The sequence below is a fragment of the Argentina anserina genome, chromosome 2 (assembly GCF_933775445.1).
Source record: "Argentina anserina chromosome 2, drPotAnse1.1, whole genome shotgun sequence".
Taxonomy (NCBI): Eukaryota; Viridiplantae; Streptophyta; class Magnoliopsida; order Rosales; family Rosaceae; genus Argentina; species Argentina anserina.
The window spans coordinates 3,573,384-3,586,460 of record NC_065873.1 but is presented as its reverse complement, the minus strand read 5'-3'; the positions used below and the strand labels follow the sequence as shown (position 1 = coordinate 3,586,460).

The following is a 13,077-nucleotide window of genomic DNA, read 5'->3' as shown; positions in this document are numbered from 1 at the left end:
TACTTTAATTTCAAATAAAATTAAAATAGAAAAAACTGATATAGACGTATTTCTAAATTGGGTAGCGAAAATAACTTTTAAGCTATTTTGGTTGAACTTTAACTAAATTGATTGAGATTGAACATCAATGTCAAATAAGGATCCAAATTGGGAACATTTGGAAGAAGAGTTGAAAACATCGGCATGAGAACAATAAAGAAAACCCAAAATAACAATACAATGTGTGTGTATCTACAAATACAGAGTGGTAGAAATAAGTTCAACTATTACCAGCTATAGTAATTAAAAGATATAGACTCAACCATAACCAGTAAGATGTAAGAGAGACAAAATTGGCAACAGATGGTGCTTACATACAGGATCGGTGGTGCTTACATACAGGATCGGAGTAGGTATGTAAGCATTCAATAAGCACAAATCTTGTAAGAATAAAATAGTTATCATTATGACATCAATGACTGTAATTGTAGTAATGATTAAATGTTTTATTAGGAACAATATAAATAATTTATCCATTGTAAATGACATCTTAACACTTGCTTAAAATTGCATACATTAACTAGACACCACATATATAACTAATTGATAGCAATCCCTTTTCAATGCTATATTCCTGCCAATGTAAAGCCTATGTTCAAAAGATGAGCATATGCTATCAAAAGATAGTATCTTTCACTCTTAGAACCCAGACATTCAATAAAACTAATCCTAACATAACATAAAGTGTAATAACCCGAATTTTTAGGAACTAAATGTCGAGTATTTTCAAAGTGTTAAACTTGTGAAATTAATTCAAGACAACAATTGGAGGTTTGCGATATTTCGAAACGAAAACGAAAACGTTCTCGGATCGTTTAATTAGAAAACGTAACGTTACCGCAACGTATAGATCGACTTTTATTCCGTCGCTCGGTTGCGAAAACTTCCTTCACGAAAGTCGTAGAGCTCATCGATACGAGTTCGTGGACACGTCACGCGTTCGAATCGGACGTCGGACGCGAAAATTATTAACGTCGGAAGTTCGTTTCCGATTTTGGAAATAGTATAAAAGGAAGGAAAGGAGATTAAAAATCAGATTTTTCTAAAAATCAGCTCGGTTTACTGTTCACCCGAGCTCGGGTACTGTTCACCCGACCCAAAAAACTTCTCCGGCCGATTTCTCCACCATCCGACGTCGCCTCGTGTCGTGCCACCTATCAAACTGACGGGCTCGACGAGCTCCATCTTTGGGGCTATGCCTTGCACTCCGGCGAAACCACACACGGTGTAGCAACCGCCGGAAGTTACTGTTGTGGCGGCGCCGCCTCCTCCGGCCACCATGGCTCGAGATTCTTGGGGGGTTTTGCTTGTCTCAGTCCCAGCAACATTCCCACAAAAGGAATCGAGCCAAATCGAAGTGTAAGTACCCGAATCAAAATTTCAATTTCTAGGGTTTGTGAATAGTGCCGAATATATGTTCTTCGGTGTTTGGACTGTTTAGGCTCAGATTTAGAACTTTGTGTCAACTAGGAAGTTGTTGGAAATGTTGTTTAGGTTGTGGTGGTGAAATTTGGTGATGATTGGTGGCGGGCGGTGAACAGTAACGCCGCATGAATAGTGACTGTGAATAGTACCGGTGAATAGTACCGTCGCATGAATAGGGGGTCTGTAACAGTAGCTGTGAATAGTAAACTGTAACAGTAATTTGAACAGTGGCATGGCAAACAGTAACTGTGAACAGTGTTTTTGTAAAACAGTAACTGTGAACAGTGTTTTTGTAAACAGTAACTTTTAATAGTGTTTTGGTAAAACAGTAACTGTGAACAGTGGTTTGTAGAAAACAGTGATTAGTAACATGAACAGTGTTCCCGTGAACAATGTTTTATGAACAACACTTAGCTGTGCTGAACTCGTTACCTGATATTTTAAGTATCATTTTCTAAGCATTTATCGTGCTATTAGGTGACTGACGAAACGAGTGAGGAAATTACTTTCAGGGTCGTGGAAGTTGCACGCAGGAAAGAAGGTGAGTAAAATCTCACTTATTTACGAATCTACCCTTGCGGTGATTCCAAGATTTTTGCAAGAGTTTTTAATATTGAATTACGACACGTATACAATATAGTGGATTACGTATATATCGTATAAATGGTAATAAGTACATATATATATAGTTGCTATATTATATACTGTTATGAATTCATTGGAATTGGTCATTTCGAATGACGAGAATTAAATGTTGAGCATGTGATGTTATTTTTGTACAATATGAGGTGTGTTTATTGTACGTGGTTTTAACATGAGTTTGTTAAAATGTTTTGTCTTCGGACGAGTTTTGTCTTCGGACGAGTTTTTGTCTTCGGACGTGTTTATGAAATATGACATGTATACGATATAATAGATTATATATATATATTGTATAAATGGTAAATATGTACATATATATATATTTTGCTATATAATATACTGTTATGATTTTATCGTGATTTATGTCATTTCGATGACGAGATTTAAATATCGAGCATGTGATTTTGATTTGTACAATATGATGTGAGATTATTGTACGTGATTTTAACATTGAGTTTGTTAAAATGTTGATTTGTCTTCGGACATGATTTTTGGTACAATATGATGTGAGATTATTGTACGTGATTTTAACATTGAGATTGTTAAAATGTTGATTTGTCTTCGGACATGATTTTTGGTACAATATGATGTGAGATTATTGTACGTGATTTTTAATATTGAGATTGTTAAAATGTTGATTTGTCTTCGGACGTGATTGGTACAATATGATGTGAGATTATTGTACGTGTTTGGCAAGTCGGAACCTAGCCTTTGGCCGGGCGAAAGTTACGATACTATTAGAGCTCTAGTCTGTCCGCCATAGTACTACATGGGAGGTAACGGGTGGTTATCCGCTCATGAGTACTCATATTGTTTTGGATGTTGGGTAGCGGGTGGTTACCCAATGTCAGCGTAGTACTGCATGTGAGGTAACGTGTGGTTATCTGCTCATGGGTACTCAGATTGTTTTGGATGTTGGGTAGCGGGTGGCTATCCAATATCGGCGGTGTATTACGAGAGGGGTAACAGATGTGTACCAGCGTTCTTGGTACCCGTATTATAAATGCATTTGGGTAACCAGAATGGTTACTTAATTTCTCATGAGCGCTTCTTTTCATATTTCTTTGGGACAACCAGATGGGCCGTCCATTGACTCATGAGTGCATTTATATTTGTTTGATTTGTGGATGTTCGTATATATATTAATATGCGAGTTATATTCCATTTTACTCATACGAGCTGTAAAGCTTACCAGGTTTGTGTTTACAATCCCGGTGCACCAATTCGATGGTGTAGTGGATAACTCCGCAGGTGTGGATTAGCGGGAATTGACGGACCGCTCAGAGGACTTGAAGTTATTTATCTCCAGCTTGTGTGAGGATTTTGTGCGACTATCTTGTGAGGTTGTTGTGAGGATTATACATTTCCATTTGTTATAATGTTGAATTATAAATTGGTTTGTAATAATCGGTTTGACTGAGTTGTATTTTGAACTCAGAGATGATCCGCTGTGCACGTTAAATGATTTTAATTTCTTTGAGATTGTTTTTGGTGTTCTAACGACTTTGAAATTTTGAGTTTTTAGGCTCGAAATTTTAGGGTCGTTAAATAAAGTTCCCAAAATTGTTTCTTGAACAACTAAAGAACTAAAATAATCTAGACATTAATATTCAATCAATGTAGTTCTAGAAATTGAATATTTTACAAGATATGCTTACTTGTGAATCAAGATCATATCCCATATTGAAACTGCAACCGTTTGAGCTGAGGACAATACTTAAACCTGCACAGGCTCCTGATTCATTTAGAATGCTCCTGCCCATATATATAACTGAATTTGAAATGGGAAGCATCCATACATTGATCGAATTAATACTCAGTCAAGGTATTCAAATTGCAGCTTGTTTCTCTTAGTTCTCTGAAAACAAAATATAACTTAGGATCATAGTCGAAAAAACCCAATCAAAAAACAGTAAAACAAAATATAGCTAAGGATTTCCACTGACTCTTACAAAATACAGCTAACCCCCAAAAAGATGTTATAATCATCACCAGTCCATCGAAAATCAAATACTAATGAACTAGTATAACGTCACTTTACATCCTTAGCGAGTAAAACAAATATCAATATGGGGGGTAACAACAACCAAATTAAAGAGAAACATAATGTTTTTCTGATCCAAACATAGATGCACAACATGGGTTTTGTGAAACCATAAGTCTAAGAGCATCCACACCCATAAATTGGATTTGCTCAAGTAAATGATAGGGCCAGAAGCAAATTTTGCTTCAAGCAAATCGATTTTTTCACACACTCATTTACAATTTGCTTCCGCAATTCAATTTTGTCTTGTTGTGAAATAATTAATTTTTTTTGCTAGCACCCAATTTTGCATATAATCGCCATGAATTGTCTCCCACAATTTGTCCCTCTTTTGTTTTTTACCGTCATATTCATCAATGCTATGACGGACAAAAGAAATGCACATTTGTAAATCTTCAGAAGGAAGCCAATGGGTGTCCATTGTTTTGAAAAAAAATGCTAAGCGAAATGAGAGAGGAGATGGAGGAAGATGTGAAATTTGTTGTGCACAAATTGGTGTGAGTTCATAACAAATTGAAGTAGTATTTATAGGCAATTTTTTGGGAGAGTTTTGAAATTTTTGGGATTTTTTAACAATTTTTTGGGTTTATTTCCGTTATGATCAAATAGTAGCTATTGCCAATTAATTCTGGCCGTTTGATCGAAATTTCTGATTCAAAATAGAAGGCCCAGATCTATTAAACTGTTGGGCCATTCGGTGAGACACGTGTCAGCCATTCATTGGCTCAGAATTTTTTTTAAATTGGCGCGTGCAATACAGAAAAATTTCGGCCCGTGCCTGACGTCACCCACGGGCGGTGGGCTCCGTCAGGCGGACGAGCAAACGTCTGAACAAAACTTGCTCGAGCGATCGGGCGAGCAAATCAGCTCGGTTGACTAGGTGAGCAGCTCGCCTCCTCCTGCTCGCCGGTGCGAGCTTCATCTTCTCCTGCTCGAGCACACCGCTTGCAGATGCTCGCCGGTGCAGATGCTCGCCGGTGCAGATGCTTTAAGAAACTATGTCTAAGAGAAACACATATCGTTATATTTACTAAAAACTCATCTATGAGGATTGACCACTGGTGCGCTCATATTTGAAACAAAACCTGATTAGCTTAATATCAAAATTGAAATTCTAATCTAATCAAACCTTAATTTGATAGGATCATCAACAACCCAACCTTATTATTTGAGCGAAAGTAATAAAGCAAATGGCCGGGTTTGCCATGAATAAACCATGTAGATGATAATATTTTATAATTTATCTCCCAGGAATCAAAGTATATGTGAGATAGTACACATGCAATTCAAACACTATTGTTCATTCACTTAGACTCACGAATTACAAACCTTCCCACGATTAAATGTAGCTTTTACTCATATTTTTTGTAGTGTGTGTTAGCATATGCTCTAAATAAATAAATGCATGTAACCGACGTTTGCTTTGAAAAACCAAAATTTAAATCGTACAACTTAAATGAAAGTTGGAAATATTATCGGACTTGATAAAAAAGAAAGATACACATTGACATTTAGGTAATGTACAAACATACTTATATTAGTTATATATAATGTCCAATGAAAATGAACATATAATTAGCTACGTTAATAATTTACGTATTGAGTTAGTGAGTAACTCGATCAACTAGTTATTCTAGAGTTATCATTATTGATTGAAGAACTGATGCACATTTTTTAAAAGTAAGCCATATTTCTCCAGTAATTTATACTGAGGAGCTTTTACCGTCATTATTGTACTTTGAGACTAAATTAGCACCCTTTAGCAAAGAAAAAAAAGGCATGCAGAAAATCGCAGAGTATTCGATCATCTTCTAAAAGCGTTTGTATGCCAGTGTAGGGCTGGCCGTTGGGCGGATTCGTCCGTGCTCTTGGCAGGCAGTGCTATTAATGGCCGACACACTTAGAAACCGTTAACCTAAACGGGTTTAGCGGGTTTAGCACGATGGGCTTCATGGACCCGTCTAACCCGCGAGTTTTTTTTTTTTGAGAAAAACTATTAGAACTTGGAACCCGCAAAAGATGATATGAGCTCGTGGAAAAAATATGTGTTTGTAAAATCAGCTTATGTGTGCAAACCTGCACATGTTTACAGATTACAAGTTTACAACCACCTTGACTATATATTATATATGGCTACAAAACTTGCCCGTGATTAATTACAGAAAAAAGAATTATATATAAATCAATAAATATATGTGTTTTTTTAATGGAGGGATACTACGGCTATCATGAAACTTTTATTAATGAATCTTTCGAATACAAGGAGGGACATGAAATATAAACCTCATGATTACAAAGACTTAATAAAAGACTGTAAATTGGTTATATTTGTTTATGATGGTACTAATTAAGATTGTATATTTCTTAACAGTGAATTAGTTCCATTGATGTAAATAAGACGATTCAATGCTTAAGTCAAACTAATTGAAGTAACAATTTACAGTCACGAAAAACAACTCATTGATCTAACACTGGCTAGAAAACTCATGAATTAAAAATCTTATTTGATATGGAATTTAACGAAAATTTGGTACTCACAATTTTTACTAATGACTACTTGAGGGTAACTCACAAAGAGGAAATAACCGCATATGTGTCTTTTCTCAAAACACCATATCGTTTTCTCTCAACCCTAGCGGCTAGGGTTTCTGAGAAATTCGACAAAACCTTCCTCACTTATTGGCTATGGCCGATCAAAACCAATCTCCCTTTTCCAATGTTTCTGCCTCCCGCTAGGGTTTCGATGCGCTCTGTTGGTTCGACGTGGGAGGTTTTAGCCCTACAGACAATGCAGTAGCAGCGTCACGACACACCTACCTTGTAACATGCCGATTTTTTAAGTTGGTTAAATTTTATTTTTCTTTTCAAACATAGAAAAAATGGGTATCCACGAGATGTGGTAATTTTCAGACTTCCGAATTATTTTTAACGATTTTCCAAAGATAGAGTCAAATTTAGATCAGTTGGTGACGTAACGCGTTGTGATTGGTCCGTGACAGCCTTGGTCCCCACGCATGTGCTGATCCCTTAGAGCTTGTCAGCTGCCACGTGTCAGAAGGAGGGGACTAGTTGCTATTAGCTTGACAAGTGGTGAGTGGAGTAAAAGCTTTCTCTTTGGTGTTGACAAGTGTCCCGTTTTTATTAGTATAATTATATGACTGACTCTTTTACGTCGGCAAGGCTTCATATAAATAGCTGACCCGAACCAGTTAGTTTCTATTATTTTCGGAGGATCTTTTCTCTTTCTTTCTTTTATATTATTTTATTAGTTTTTGTGATGAAATTTTTACTAGTTATAACTTTTGATCGGTAATTTCAGATCTCAATTCGTGAGTGACTATGGGTTCGTAACGACATCTTCTATTTATCATAGTTTGGATTAGATCTAATAGTGATTTCTAGAAGGCTTGGTTTATGGTTCTATTTTATGTTCGGTGCACGGGGTGACGTGTCAAGGTGAGTGATTTATGTAATCTGTTTTTAATATTCTTATATATTTTTAAATAGTAGAAAACATTTTTTGATCTATTTGAAATATCTCTCTATTTTTAAGTGAAACATGTCTATTTGCGAAATATGTAGAATTTATATATTATATTATGTGTTGGATCTTATGTGTGATAAGTCATGAAATATGTGAACTTCTTGATTGGTTATGCCGAAATAAGGATGTGACACGGAGGTATATGACATGATGACCAATAGGTGCCCATGAGGTACATTAGATTGAAGGATATCCAATAAGAAGAGAAGATGTGATGTGATGAGATGAATTGATGTGTATACGATATATATTATTTTGTAGTGTGTGTAAAAAAGATATTGTTTCACTGACATATTGCATGATCTACTCATTGAGTGCGTAGTTTTGCTCACGCACTCATTTTTACAGTCTTGTGCATAGATCTTTAGATTTTACTGAGTCGGAGTTGGACAAGCCTAGAAACAAGTCTTTTATTTTTATTTACATTCTACTATGTAACATTTAACTCATGTGTTAGGACTGGTGTCTAGTGCGGTAAAAGCCACTGACCCCAGGATCGGGACGTGGCATATCTCATTGGTCGTATCTCGGCCCTAAGGCTTGGTATCCAACTTCAAGGATTCTATCTCCTCCATATGGTGTCTCAAGCGAGGTTGAGCATCCATGATGCCGAGGAGCATTTTTTGTTCCAGTTTGATAAGGCATCTGACCGTGACTGAATCTTCAAGGGAGGTACTAGCAAACAAAAGTTTATGTTAGGTTGTTGGTTGCTAAGAAGAAGAAGACTAAAGTTAGGTTATTCGTTCCTCCTCAGCATCTTGTGGCCGAAGGCTCCAATGGTGGAATCAATGGAAGTGGGTGACCAAGACCTAGTAGGTGTCTCCACATAAGGTAATCCAACAGAGAAGGAGCGCGCTCCCTTTGCTTAACATGTATAGTTTGAATCGCGTCGGAGTGATATAATGATGTGGTTATTAAAATTTATTCATGTATTCTACATTATATATATCTTGTTAGTTTTGTGTTTTATGATTATGAAAAAAGTGGGTAAATCTTAGCTTTATTGACTAGTTTTGCTTAGAGATAGCAAGGTATTGAGTTATAATATATAGCTTTTGTTGTCGACATTCAGTTGTGTTACCTTAGTTATGCTTCCGAAAATATAAATGAGTTAACCTTTGATTAAAAATAAACACATAGTTAAAATCTTGATCATGATAGACAATTCAATATAATATGACTAGTCAGCAGCAAAACAACATTATCAATATCCATGTATTTAGTCAAGAAAGCGGATCAGGTTTCACATTCTAAGTTGGGTACAACTAGAAAAATCCAAATTGATGTTATGAACAACAAAAGACTGCGGAAGTTTCACACTTTAACATCGACTTCATCATATGATTAGTGAAGTCCATCATATGACAAATTACGTCCATATTAAGGTCAACATTGCATCAACCAAATGATAACCTCACAGTCAAACTCATTAGAGATAACCTTAATTTTACCTACAAAGATAAATATCAAGCACGACCTTATCTCCTTTTTTCTCGAAAGTGCTTGTGGATTTGACTTTACAAAAAGCCACCGACTCATCACACTCTCTTATATGATCCAAACAACCCCTAATCCTACTCAGAAAAGATCTCCCAATTTACCCTGTCGGAAGCGGTCCCCACTTAAACGGCCCAGATTCCACCACGTTTCACCCCCATAGTGGCCAGACATCAAATCACGAACCCTTCTCCTGAATGGTCCACGTTGAGAGACCTGGATGGCCGATCACCAAGATTACTTAAAAAGCAGAAAATTCCGATATCTTAGCCTTAAATAGCGACTCGTGTCAAGGCGGCAGAGGACACTTGTCAACCCGTAGAAATCGCAGCAGATAAAAACACAAACCCAAAGCCCAGTTCTGAGCTCACACCAGTTTCTCCGATTCTTCACTAGTTCACTTACCTTTATTTTCTGCCCCATTTCTGGAATATTTTCGAAAACTAATAAGGAAATTAAGGTAAATAAAGCCCTTCTCTTTCTTTCTCTATCTCATTTTCCAGCTATTTTTGGGTTTTGTCTTTTCCTGATAATGTTCTTTTCCTGGGTTTTATTGTTCTTGGTTATGGAAAGAAATATGTGAGATCATATTACATGTCTGTTTGAGCTTCATTGTTTGTAAAGTTTTGATCTTTTTAACAAAAGAGGAAATTTCTTGGTCTGGTGGGAGTTTGGATTTAAATATGTTTAGGGTTTTGATGGGTTCTGTGCAAAAAGGATTGAAATTGGAGAAATGGGTTGGGGGTGTAGATGTAAGATGAATAAATATTTGCTGCCTTGATTTGTTATGGGATCTGTAGTTTTGATCTGAATTGATGGGACAGATGCATAGGACAAGTTTTGTTTGATTCTGAGAATTTTTGCACATTCCCGCTTGTTCTTAAGTTAAAACTTGCTTTTAGCAGTAGAATCTTTAGTTAGATATTTATGGGTTTCAGCCTTCCAGGTGTGTCAAATTTCTGTTGGTAGTTGAATAAAGTCACTGTTGGAGTTTGTAGTCAATGACTTGTCTGCTTTAGACGAAAAAAATGATGTCTTTGTATGATTCTCAGGTTCATTAATGGTGTCCTATGATACGTGTATGTAGGAGAGTTCACTGAGTTTTATGTGTTTCAGATTTTTCAGTTATTGATGTTGTCTGTTGTCTCAGTAGTGGCATGATTATGTGTATTTTTTGTTTATATATGGAAAACTGAGATATATTTGTTTGTGTTCAATTAGATGGACATTTAGGGGTTTTGCCTAGTCAGCTGTTGCTAGTTTAGTTGCAGAAGATGGGATCTAATATAAACTTCAAGAACTTTGGTGATGTGCAAAATGGGGATGTAAATGGTGGGAGGCTAGCTGGGAATTTCTCGCTGGCTCGTCAGAGTTCTGTGTACTCCCTGACGTTTGATGAGTTCCAGAACACCATGGGAGGACTTGGGAAGGATTTTGGGTCGATGAACATGGATGAGCTTTTGAAGAATATATGGAGTGCTGAAGAGACTCAAGGAATTGCATTTACTTCTGGGGCAGGGGAGGGAAATGCCCCTATGGGGAATTTGCAGAGACAAGGCTCATTGACCCTGCCTCGGACACTTAGTCAGAAGACAGTTGATGATGTTTGGAAAGAATTGATTAGGGAGAGTGGTGATGCTAGATTTAGTAATGTTGGTGGGGGGTCGAATTTGCCACAGGAACAAAGACAGCAGACTTTGGGGGAGATGACTCTGGAGGAGTTTTTGGCCAGAGCAGGGGTGGTGCGAGAAGATGCTCAAGAAATGGCAAGGCCTGGTAATGGTGGATTCTTTGGTGATATGTTTCGTCATAGTAACAACACTGGGGTAGCTCCTGGTTACCAGCAGGCAAGTCGAAACAATGGTCTTATGGGTAGTCGAGTAGAAAGTAACAATATTTCGGTTCCTAATCAGTCTCCTATGAATGCTGGTGGAGTGAGAACTTCGCAGCAGCAAACGCACCAGCTTCCCATGCAGCAGCAGCAGCAGCAGTTAATCTTTCCCAAGCCTGCAACTTTGTCTTTTCCCCCTTCTATGCATATGGTAAGCAATGCTCAGCTAGCTAGCCCAAGAAGTAGGGGACTAATGTCTGCAGTTGTGGAGCCTTCTAGGAACACAGCTTTCTCTCAAGGTGGTGGGTTTCCAGGTGTTGGGATTGGAATGGGTGGTTTAGGTGCTGGAGGTGTTACAGTTGCATCAAAATCTCCCGTAAATCATATATCACCAGATATCATTGCTAAGAGCAATGCAGATACTTCTTCATTGTCACCAGTTCCTTACGTGTTTACTCGTGGAAGGAAAGCCAATGGAACTCTGGAGAAAGTAGTTGAGAGAAGGCAAAGGAGAATGATAAAGAACAGAGAATCTGCTGCAAGGTCTCGAGCTCGTAAGCAGGTAACCACATTACTATTGCCATCCCTACATTTTTTTTATCTGTTAGTTACTGTCTCGTTGTGTTACTCATTGTGTACTAATTCTGAGTCTACTTCTTCCGCATTTATTCTGAATCTTTATACTGCTTTGTTGAAAATTGGAGTGCTCATGAAAACCTTATTAGGTGTACAAGTCAGGTATATACGTTGGCATAAGAATCTGTCTGATGAATACACAAAAGTGCAGCCACTATTATTTGTATTAATGCAATATGGGGTTGCTGCTCTGATCCTTGGTTTTATTGTTTTGCTGATAGAAAATATCTGGTTGCACAGCTACTTACACTGTTACACATCCATGTCATGTGAGGAGAAAAAACATGCCAGGAACACATCAATTTCTTAATTATCAGTATTTTATCTACGGTTTGCAGTGTGTAGAAATACTGTTGATAATATGATGACATTGCAGTATGAGGTAAATATATAGTGCAGATCCTGAACGGTTGATACATCCATTATGTATAAGACTTTCAAAGTTATCATTTTCCCTATGTAGCTTGAACACATTTTGGAGAGCAAAATTGGGGCAATCTCTTGAGATCTGTTTCCTGAATCAGCTTTGTAAATTAGTGGCAGTCTGCTTCATTATTTTTTTTTGTTGAAGATAAACACCAGCTGCTTAACCATAACCTCTCTTTTGGTTTCTTGCAGGCCTACACCTTGGAACTAGAGGCAGAAGTGCAAAAACTTAAAGAAATGAATGAAGAATTACACCAAAAAAAGGTATGGTATTGGGCTTGCCTCTGGTTGTTTTACTTTTAGCCAACCCTCGCTGACCTTTTACCTTTGCTGATGTAGGCTGAAATTATGGAAATGCAGAAAGATCAGGTACGTCATTCTTCATGTATCTTGAACTTCTTACTACCTTGCCTTTGTTTGATTTATATCATCTTTCTGGGTATAACCAGTGAAAAAACAAAGAATATTCTTCTAGGAATTCCTTGCAATTCATGTGTAGGTGAACTTTAATTGCATGGTATGCTGATAGTTCTCGTTTATTCAATGATCGACAGATTTTAGAGACAATGAAGCGAAAATGGGGAGGTAAAAGGCCGTGCTTGAGGCGAACACTGACTGGCCCTTGGTAATTTTGTTGAGTTTTACTGCATCCAATCTTATACTTCAAAAACTAGGTAATAGCTGTATGTATAGGAGCGGAGTTGTGAGTTGTAAAATTAAGACCATGGTTAATCTCATCTTGTAGATCAAACTCTTGTATTTGTGTAATCTCTTGCTTCTATTGCAAATCAAATATAGAGATACTTAAGAGATAATTCGCATGTAAACTCTCAGTATCATCCATGTTTAAACGGAGAGTTTATCTCTAATGCAACAAATGTATATTCATCAAATCTCTAAGCTACAATTAGTTGTAAACGTTAATGAAATCTCTTGGCTACAATTAGCATTTAGCTACAAATGGACATGAGAAGAAATCAGTCCAAATTTGCC

At 37.1% G+C, this 13,077-nt stretch overlaps 1 protein-coding gene and 1 long non-coding RNA gene across 5 annotated transcripts; both read left to right on the top strand.

Annotated features, from left to right (window-relative positions):
• Window positions 1-1,105: 1,105 nt before the first annotated feature.
• On the top strand, window positions 1,106-3,434 carry LOC126785370 (uncharacterized). Its single transcript, XR_007671041.1, has 3 exons — window positions 1,106-1,398; window positions 1,942-2,005; window positions 3,343-3,434. It is a non-coding gene; the product is annotated as an uncharacterized LOC126785370 (long non-coding RNA).
• Window positions 3,435-9,566: 6,132 nt separating this feature from the next.
• LOC126785359 (ABSCISIC ACID-INSENSITIVE 5-like protein 7) lies at window positions 9,567-12,899 on the top strand. 4 transcript variants are annotated; one of them, XR_007671040.1, is made up of 5 exons: window positions 9,567-9,651; window positions 10,413-11,584; window positions 11,880-12,040; window positions 12,277-12,348; window positions 12,424-12,451. XR_007671040.1 is itself a non-coding variant. In XM_050511025.1 (5 exons), the coding sequence occupies exons 2-5, from the start codon at window positions 10,466-10,468 to the stop codon at window positions 12,608-12,610; spliced, it is 1,248 nt and encodes a 415-aa protein (XP_050366982.1). In that variant the 5' UTR covers window positions 9,571-9,651; window positions 10,413-10,465; the 3' UTR covers window positions 12,611-12,625. The 4 variants fall into 4 exon arrangements, 3 of the variants coding, with proteins under 3 accessions (XP_050366982.1, XP_050366980.1, XP_050366981.1); XM_050511025.1 differs by lacking the exon at window positions 11,880-12,040 and adding an exon at window positions 12,584-12,625 and having other exon boundaries at window positions 9,571-9,651; window positions 12,424-12,453; XM_050511023.1 differs by lacking the exon at window positions 11,880-12,040 and adding an exon at window positions 12,639-12,899 and having other exon boundaries at window positions 9,572-9,651; window positions 12,424-12,453.
• Window positions 12,900-13,077: the final 178 nt, after the last annotated feature.